Source organism: Tupaia chinensis, unplaced genomic scaffold, assembly GCF_000334495.1.
Source record: "Tupaia chinensis unplaced genomic scaffold, TupChi_1.0 Scaffold143933_1, whole genome shotgun sequence".
Classification (NCBI taxonomy): Eukaryota; Metazoa; Chordata; class Mammalia; order Scandentia; family Tupaiidae; genus Tupaia; species Tupaia belangeri.
In genome coordinates this window covers 245,001-255,637 of record NW_006203784.1, presented here as the reverse complement: position 1 = coordinate 255,637, position 10,637 = coordinate 245,001, and the positions used below count along the sequence as shown (strand labels likewise).

At 35.0% G+C, this 10,637-nt stretch overlaps 1 protein-coding gene across 3 annotated transcripts in view; it reads left to right on the top strand.

Moving 5' to 3' along the window:
• The window catches only part of SPOCK3 (SPARC (osteonectin), cwcv and kazal like domains proteoglycan 3), a 478,023-nt gene that overhangs the window by 315,493 nt on the left and 151,893 nt on the right, over window positions 1-10,637 (top strand). For all 3 annotated transcript variants that reach the window (XM_006165500.2, XM_006165501.1, XM_006165499.1), the window contains one exon: window positions 1,165-1,288. In XM_006165500.2, the coding sequence (XP_006165562.1) occupies window positions 1,165-1,288 (124 nt within the window). The remainder of the gene's footprint in view (window positions 1-1,164; window positions 1,289-10,637) is intronic.

The following is a 10,637-nucleotide window of genomic DNA, read 5'->3' as shown; positions in this document are numbered from 1 at the left end:
CAACCCGTGTTTTTTTTTAAAACTGTTTTTTTTTTTTTTTTTTTTTTTTTTTTTTATCCTGCCTTAGGTATGAAATGACTCTCTCCATAAACAATTGTAATCAATAAGTACTGATTTACTAGAGACCTTGTAAACAGTCACTATTCTTGTATGTACTCCATTACTTTACCTTTGATTTTAAGTCCTTTCCTTGTCTCTGTGTAAAATGTTCACACACGTAATCTAAGGTACAAAGCAATTTAATCAGAGTGGGGAGACAAATAAATTCCAAGTATAGGTCGCAGAAGAGAATAGTTTTTCCCAAGTTATTCTAGATCAAAGCCTAAAGGATCTATTTTGAGACACTTCGACATAATGAAGGGGGACTTGCTATTGCCAAACATACCAATGTAGCTTTCTAAATACTGTTAGATGTTCGCAAATTATAGTCTTTTATTGCAGTTTTCTCTAAAAGTAAGCTGCTCTTTATTATCAAGCACCCAGTAAATTAGATGTCTGTGTTTTCAATACTGTTCCTAATAGAATACAAGAAGGTGCCAGATGTGTGAGTCCTTTATTGCTAAGCAAGCATTGCTTCTGTTCCTGGGACTATCAACCACACAGTTACAGCCATAACCTAAAACAAAAGAATCTATATGACAAAATAGAACTGAGTGACAAGGAGAATATATTCTTGTTTTATGAAACAAAATTCTTGAGCTATATAGTGATAAATTATAATGAAGAACACTGTATGAATTAATACATTGAAAATGATAATACAGTTTACAGATTCATGTTTATCTCCAAAAGTTGGATTCAGGGCCGAGAAAAAGAATGATGCATAGGAATGTATTTTTAAAAAATAAATGCACTGGGACCAGCAGATGACATAATGGTTACATCACTGGACTCCCATGTAGCTGACCACAGTTCAAGTTCTGGACCCGGTGACTTAAAACTCACACTGGGCACATGAGCATGCATGCCCAAAAATCCCAAGAGGATACTGGAGGAGAAGGGATTGCAGCATGGTCATCCTCTTGGGGGGTGATTTCTCACTTCCTGTCTCTCTCTGTCTCTCTAGTGAGTGCACCCACTGTATCGCAAATATCTCTCTCAAAAAATAACAAAATAAATAATTAAATAAATGTACTAAATGTGGGTTTTTTTGTTTCTTTACAGTGTGAAAGAAGCAGGAGTAAGCCATAAGCAATGGCGGGGTCCCATATCATCCACCTGCAAGCAGTGCCCAATGATTCATACCAACCCAGTTTGTGGTTCAGATGGTCACACTTACGCCTCTCAGGTAAAGACACCTATAGTCATTTAATATGAATTAAATAGTGCATACATGTTTGTAAGTAATTAGAACTATTACCATCTAATGTAGTCATCCAAATGATTTGCTGAACTTTTAAAATAATATAAATAATCTCACTGGTTTGGAATATGATTCAATGTATATTTGTTTCTCCTGTATCAGAAATTTTTTAAGATTTTAAATTCTAAAGCTGTGAACATGGTGAACCCTCAAATATTAAAAACTGACATTTTATTTCATGATACTATGTAAGAGGTTAGAAATATTGGCATGTTTTACAGTAGCACATGCATAGTGTAAGCTTTATAAAGTGCAACCTGTGTGCTTCAGTTCCCTCCCCAGATAAAACCAGTATTACCAGTTACACTTATGAATGAATTTTGTGCATAGGAACATTTTCTTTTCTAAAAAATATTTATTACATATGAAAGCTGTGACATATCGCTGGTCATTGAAAAAGTCATGACTTGGGAACCAGCAGTTAACGTAATGGCTATGTTGCTGGACTCCCACGTAGTCGACCGCAGTTCGTGTCCCGGACCTGGTGGCTTAAAACTCACGCCGGGCGCGTGTGTGTGCGTGCCCAAGATCCCAAGAGGAGAATGGAGGAGAAGGGATTGCGGTGTGACCATCCCCCCTGGGGGGTGATTTCTCGCTTTCTGTCTCTATGTCTCTCTCTGTCTGTCTGGCGAGCGCACGCGCCCTACAGTGAAAATCCCCCCCCCAAAAAAAAAGTCATGACTTATTTTTCTATGCAAAAATTCATCATAACTTTTCTAATGACCCAATAGTTTTCATGTTCTCATCAAACAATGTATCTTGAAAATTATCCACCTCAGTATATAAAGCTGCCTCATTCTGATGACACTATATTGCTAACATTGCAGTGGGGGAATGTGTAATTAAATAATTTTATAAATACATGTATTTCTCTATAGGAACAGTTCCTAGAGATGACATTGCTGGGGTAAAGATTACATGTACTAATAAATGTTCTGCCAGTTCCTTGTCTAACAATGTACAAGAAAGCTTGTTTGCCTTAACCTTTGCAAATGCCATGTGTTATCAAAGATTTTCATTGTTGGAACCAGAAGTTAGCATAATGGCTATGTTGCTGGACTCCCATGTAGTCGACCATGGTTTGAGTCTTGGACCCAGTGGCTTAAACTCACGCCAGGTGCATGTATGTGTGTGCCCAATATCCTGAGAGGAGAATGGAGGAGAAGGGATTGCGGCGTGGCCATCCCCCTTAGGGGGTGATTTCTTGCTTTCTGTCTCTCTGTCTCTCTCTGTCTTTCTGGTGAGCACATGCACCCTATAGCGAAAACCTCTCCAAAAAAAGACAAAAAATAAAAAGAATAAGAAAAATAAGAAAAAAAAAGATTTTCATTGTTGCTGATCTGGTTAGCAAAACTGTTTCTTATTATTTTAATTTGTATTTTTCTTTTTATGAGTAAACTTTATCAGCTCTTTTTTCCCCAAAAAAGTCATTATTACTCTAACAAAGTTGCTGCTATAATACGTCAGGATTATTACTTTAATAAAAAGAAATAATTGTATGTGTGGGTCAGCAGGTGGCATGATGGTTAAGGCCTTGGACTCCCACATGGCCAACTGTAGTTTGAGTCCCAGAACTGATGGCTTGAAAATCACACTGGGTGCATGCCCCAAATCCTAGGAGGACAATGGAGGGAAAGGGATTGCTGCATGGCCATCTTCCTTGGGAGTGATTTCTCACTTTCCCTCCCACTGCCTTTGTCTCTCTCCTCTCCAGTAAGAGTATGCGTCCTATGGCAACAACTTTTAAAAATAATCTCATATGTTATATCCTATATTATCTCATTTATGTGTCCTCTGAACCCTTTCACTAGATAAGAAAACTGAGAATCAGAACGGTATAGCAATTTGACAAGTTTCACATATTTAGGTGACATTGAAGCCAATTTAATGTCATCTTTGATTCAATGATCTTCCTTTTACATAGTTGGCCATATGGGCGTGTCCAGCACCTTAACCAGCATACCACCTGCTAGTCCCCCCTCTATTGACTCCCTTCTTGGTGTTTTATATTATAAAAATATTTACACGATTTGAAGAATTTTACCTAAATAAGACATTGATGAGTTTCTTCTGATTTATGTGACAGAAAGGAATAAAGGCTCATAGCCTCTTTCCTCACACCCTATGGATGGAATTTTTTAAAAATATAAACTTTAGAAAAGTAATGAACATATTATACAGTATCTCCTCTAAGACCTTACCCTATCATTAAACATATTAACGTCTCTTTACGGAACTATTTGGATATACCCATTAAATAGTATACATGAAGACTATAAAATAACCTTTTGTGAGTTCATACCTGATTTTTCTTGCTGATGTTAATTCCAATTTATTTCTTTTTACTTTTAAAAATTGTTGCTTTTTGAGTAACTGTTTATAAAGTGAAATATGTCTAAGTATTTCACTGCTACTTTCATTTACATTTTGCACTTGCAAATATTGGTAAGACCAGTAAAATAATAAAGTAGATTAATTCAGTCCATAAATATATACAATGATACTTACTGGATGCCAAGTACTGTGTGATCTTAGTGAAGCAACCATGTATCTATCTGCTAAAGTTTAAAGGTGTATATAGAAATGAAGTTATTGCTAAGAGAGAGGGGAGCATGGGAGAGATTATTTCAACATAGCTTTGATCTTTTCATGAGCTTAACATTCCAAGTTTAGGAAATTCATGTTGTCACTACATGGGAGAGTAAATCTATCTCTCATTATCAAATTCTATACAATAATAATGTATAAATCATTATACTAATATATTAAGTTACAATAGAGGGTGTAGATTATAATCAAACTGGTAGATAAGAACTACATGAAAAACAAATCTTAATTCTAACTTTACTTAATGAACATTAATGATTGAAGTTCAGATAGTGGAGAGACTGGAAATTTTAGTGACAGCCAGCTAAGACCTATCCTTAAGTATTTCTCAGCATTATACATTTATGTGTAAACAATATGGATATGTTTGTCCCCAGCATATCCTATAGAGTGTTTATGGTAGCTCACCACCTACCTCTGGGGAGCATTTTTTAGGATGCTCTTGCCAAGTGGTCCTCTCTTTTCCTATTTATTCTCACAGAATATCAATTTTTAATCAAAAGTGATTTCTACTTTGCTTAATGGTTTTGGTGTTACTAAGCATTTAAGAAACCGTCAACCTTTCCCATGCAAGAATGAATATTTTCATTTCCATGAGTTTCCCTATGGTTCTCCTGGTGAACTGGCACACTGTGAGCCTTATCTTACAAATAATATCATCTTATTAATATTGTCAATAAAACACACCTTTGGAAATAATCCATAGTGGAATTATTATTTTAATATTTATTTGCAAAAGTTCCACTTTCAATAAATGCTTTATTTACATAGAAAGTTGTGGAAAGGACATATTGCAAATAAATACTGGTCTATAGTAACCCCAAATCACCATCTTTATCACTGTGTATTCTCATTTAACTCGATGGCTTTTCCACTTTGGACTAGCCATCCTAATTATAATGTCTGTATTGGCAACAGTGCTGGGTTGAGCTATATGAAACAATTAAGACTACATAGCACTCTTAGCTCAGTTTAAACTTTTTAAACTCTTGCTAGAACTTTCTTAGTTTATTAAATTTGAAATTAGAGTTAAGAACTTCCATTCTGGGGCCAGCAGTAGTTAAGGGTGCTGGACTTCCACCTAGTCGACTACCGTTCGAGTCCTGGACCTAGTGGCTTTCTTTCTCGCTTTTCCTCTCTTTTCCTCTCTCTCTTTTTCTCTCTCTCACTCCATCCCTCTCTGTTCACATTAAAACAAACACACAAATAAATAAAGTTAAATAAAAAAACAATTCTTTAAAAAATAAAAAGAACTTCCATTCTAACATTCTGCATGTGGTGCAAGGCTATGTTGGTACTATATTAGGAACAAAGATCACAGAACCAGTGCCTTTTTGAAAAGGTCATTTTGTCATTTTCTAACATACACTTATCAAAAGATAAAAATAGAAGATGGATATAGGGTTCACAAGATCTGTCTGTCTCTTGGTTCACCAAATTTGGCTTATTGCCTATAGACAATGTAAACTATCATAGGGTAGTGAACAACTTTTGGGAGATTTGTAGGCAACTGAGTTCAGAGTAATTGTACATTAAGTTCCAAGCTCAGTACCATTCATGAAGTCTCTTGCTTGAAATATTTAATCCCTTAGTTGAATAATCCTGATGTTAAAATTTGACTGGAAATCAGGTACTATTGGTCCTGGGTGTGGGACCCTAACTCCAGAGTGGAAGAGCAATTCTGCTTCTAAAGACTTTTCTTATTCATCTCTTTGTATTTTGGAGTCTCTCCTTCCCCATTAATATAAAGTTCTTTTAAAAATATACAAAAAATATCCCTAAGGGTTCTAGTATGTACATACAGTGCTATTGCGTTCAGCTCAAACTATAGAAGTGGGACTATAAATGATATTCTCAATTTAATTGGTGGTGAGATCAAGACAAAAGGTAGCATGTGCAGGAACTGGTGAATGGATTGGGAGAGAGGGTTAACTTAAGGTATTCCAAGGAAGATGTTAGTCAAATGACCTAACTAGGATACAATTTTGAAAGCATATCTTGTTTTGCAATGTGACCAATTTTGAATAACTATGTTATTAGAGTTCAAACTGTGACGCTTATGAGCTTTTCAAGAACCTCTTAGCAGAGTATTGTAAAACCACATACACAAATAGACAAACGAATAGATGAAGAACTACAGAAAAATATTGGGATACTTGCCATTGCGATTTTCATATGAAGTATTTTTGTAATGTTGTCATTGTCTTTTTTTTTCATCCTGTTAAGAAAGTCATTGACTGTTTTTAGAAGCCTTTAATCTTTCTTTGTAAAAGAACCAATGTTTTCTGAATTCTTTTAAATTCAGCAGTACCAGGAAATCAAAATACAAGTCTGTTCAAGGTTATTTGAGAGGCAATCATTCCTGAAATTGACACAATAGATAAAGGTTTTTGTTTCTTTACTTCAGGCAAAGTCTATTTTCATTGTATTGTCAAGCTTCAGTAAGAAATAGGAATTGTTCTCCAATATAGCATCTGTGTTAGATCACGGATACACTTGTCATTTTCTTATGTAAATTGTATATAACATTTGCTGTGAGCGCAAGTCAATAAATAATACCAATGGTTTAGAACTGAGCATGGCATCCATGATACACATTCACAAAGGACAGCAGTGGATGATTTTGAGCTCTTTTCTGGTACATTTAACCATGAAGTGCTAATTAAATAATGGCAAATTTCTTAGGAATGAGCATTGTTTATAAAACTGTGTATTGTCGGGACCAGCAGTTAGTGTAATGGCTACGTCACTGGACTCCCATGTAGTCGATTGTGGTTCGCGTCCTGGATCCAGTGGCTTAAAACTCATGCCAGGCGCGTGTGCGTGCGTGCTCAAGATCCTGAGAGGAGAATGGAGGAGAATGGATTGCGGCATGGCCATCCCCCCTGAGGGGTGATTTCTCACTTTCTATCTCTCTGTCTCTCTGTCTGACTGGTGAGCGCACGTGCCCTATAGCAAAAAAAATCTCCAAAAAAAAAAAAAAATCTGTGTATTGGAGGTGTTGTTGAAAGACAAATAGAAAGCTTATTTGTTTTATACTAGAAATTTTAATTCCAATTGCAGAAATACTGTTTGAATTAATTTGGTAAAAGGCCTCATGTATCTGAATTTTTAAAAGCTTCTAGCCAGTGTTTTTAAACATGTAATTTGTGCCATGTTTGAGAACTATGTGGCTTCCCTTCAAACTAATTCTTTTTAAGTTCTTTAAAATAAAGGGGTGTGTGTGTGTGTGTGTGTATGTGTGTGGACTTAAAATAGTTCAAAAAAAAAGGAACTAAATTATGAGTTCATTTTGGGGCAAAAGTTTTTTGAATTCCACACACAGTTTTTTTCACATACACTCTTTACACACACACACACACACACACACACAGACGAACATAATATAATAGTGGTGTTAAAGGGGAAAGCATATATTTTTGCAGTAATTTGAAAAAAGCCTATTTAAATTGTCAGCTTCTACTGTTATGTTTTCATCTTTCCACCATTAATTTCTTCATGTTTAATGCATATTGTTGTTACTTTTTCTTACTAGTTACCAAATCTAATAATTGTATGGACATTTTAAAAGATAGATCATTTCTGACATCTTATCATTAGAAATTTTACATGTTTCAACTAATATTTCATATTTAGTCGTCCTGTTTTCCATCTTCTGAATACTTTGAGTTGAGATAACTTGATGTTGGGAGATCAGCTCTCGGAAATAGATGTGTGTTGTTTTTATCAAACACCTTGTCAACTTAGACTATTTTTGCCTTTTGAATTAAGGAGTGTCAATTTGTTTAATATTATAACTCCAGCATATTAACATGATCATCTATTGGGATAAGCTCTTATTAAAGCACTAAAAATTATAAAAAATAGATGAATAAACTTTATCTTCAAATCTCAGACTTAAAAGGAACACAACAGGGACCAGCAGATGAAGTAATGATTAAATCACTGGACTCCCACAAGGTTGACTGTGGTTTCAGTCCCAGACCCAGTAGCTTAAAACTCATGGCGGGTGCATGTGTATGCATACCCAAATTCCTGAGAGGAGGCTGGAGGAGAAGGAATTGTGGTGTGATCATCCCCCAAGGGGGATGATTTCTTGTCTTCTCTCTCTCTGTCTCTCTGGTGAGTGAATGTGCCCTATGCAAAAATCTCTCTCTCTCAAAAAAAGAAACACAACAGGACATATAGGATGAACTTCTACATAATAGCTAAGTCCCTGATATGGTATTATGTTTTGTAAGATAAACTACTATATTTGAGGAGTTTTCTAATAGTCAGAAACATTTTCTCCTCCTTATACTGATTTGCCATTCTAACAATACATATATTTACCCAATGAAGACATACATTGAAGCACAAATTATTGAGTTTCAGAAAAGCCATGACACATTTTTACATAGAAAAAAATACATCGTGACTTTTCTGACAACCCAATACATAGTCTATTGTCTTTAGTTATTGGTAAATATACAAACTCCTAATTTGGACATTTAAAATGGAGCAAGAAGCTAAAAGATAAGATAAAAGGTAGAATATTATTTAGTTTTTATAAAACTGTACCTCTGCTCTTTTAGAATTATCTTGCACACATTAATATTCACAAATGAGTATTCTGGAAGGCAAAAAGATGGATAATGGCTTGAAAATCTCATTCATGATTGATGTATTAGCTGAGTTTTTTTGTTTTGTTTTGTTTTAATTTGGAGAGGCATACAAAAATCCAAATCCAGGAAATACAAAGAAGAAGCATTAGAGTTAACCTAAGATCTTCTCCAAGGCACATCATAGTCAAACTGGTAAAAATCAAAGACAAAGACAAAATTCTAAAAATGGGATGAGAGAAATGCCAAGTTATTTACAAAGGTTACTCCATTAGGCTAACATTAGATCTTTCCATTGAAACAATACAGGCAAGGAAAGAATAGTGGGACTAGCAGATGGTGTAATGGTCACATCTTTGTACTTTCACATAGTTAACCGCGGTTTGAATTCCAGACCCAGCAGCTTAAAACTCACCCTGGACACAAGTGTGTGCATGTTCAAAATTCCAAGAGGAGAAGAGCCTGTGGCTTGGGCATCCCCCCCTTGGGGGTGATTTCTCAGTTTCTGTGTCTCTATCTCTCCGGCAAGTGCATGTACCCTATAGCAAAAATCTGTCTCAAGAGAAAAAAATATAAATAATAGGAACACATATTTAAAACTCGGAAAGAAAGTTTCAATCAAGAATGTTATATACCTCAGGATTATCCTTCAAATGGGAAAGAGAAATAAAATCATTCTTAGATTAAAAAAAGGTAGAAGAATTCACCCAAAGTAGAACAGCTCTTCAAGAAATAGATATCAATTTAGATATCATCTTCATTGAGTCTGATACATTCATTATTGTTTTCTTTAAAAACCTAGTCATTTATTATGCACTTTAATCATATTAAATCATATTGAATTAAAGTTACATAAATACCATACTATCTTCTGTTATTATTCACAGATTTAGGAACCAAAATGTATGAACTGGGAACACAAAATTCACTTCATAAAAATAAACTGTAGTCACTTAAGAGCCTTCATCTCTCAGCATTGGTGGGCACAAGTTATTTCTTTGCATGTTTATTAAAGAAAACTTCCACTATATTGTTTTTGTTCTTGCCAACAAAAAGATGTTCTTTCAAGTTGTTTCATTGATCAAATCATTTTTCCAAAATTTGTGTTATTAATATACTCCTTTTCTGTAATGATTATATACTTGGTTAAAAATTATCAAGCAAAAGTAAAATAAGATTTTTTTTCCTGTCAGTTAAATTTGAAGAATTAAAAATAACCCATGAGGAACCAGCAATTGGCATAATGTCTATGTCACTGGACTCCCAGGTAGTTGATCGCTGTTCAAGTCCTGGACCCAGTGGCTTAAACTCACACCTGGTGCATGTGCGTGCATGCCCAAGATCCCAAGAGGAGAATGGAGGAGAAGGGATTGTGGTGTGGCCATCCCCCCAGGGGGTGACTTCTTGCTTTCTGTCTCTCTGTCTCTCTCTGTCTTTCTCGTGAGCACACACGCCCTATAGCAATAAGCTCTCCAAAAAATAAATAAATAAACAAAAAACATGAATGATCATAATACTTAAATATTTGTAGAAAAATAGACTGTAGATAATTCTGATCATTTTGCTCTTTAATCTTATATTTGTTTTCTCATAATAATATTTTGTATGTAGGAAGCATTATGTAGTGAGCAACTTAGTGCTATACTATTTTATTACTAATGTTTTTAAATATACACAAAAACATAAGGAGAATAATAATGGATAGCCATAAATGATTTTTTTTCTTTAAGAAAAAAGGAATTAAGTTTAAACAATGTGCTGCTTTTGTTATAGTGAACTAATCACTTTTATATTATTAAATAGTCAAAGAAGTTGTCCACCTTTTCAACTATAAATAGTGCAATTGCTATGGCAATGAGAGACAAACACACACACAGAGTCACCTTCAACAGAGTGTTCATGCCATGAACACAGATCTTGGGCATGCACCAGTGTGCTCAAGGAGGTATTGTGTCATGAACATAGGACCTTCCTATGTGGAGCCCAGTTGTGATTCTGCTGGCTACTTTGGCCACTCACAAACCTAATATATTGGTAATTATACTATGTAAATCTAAACTGTTTTG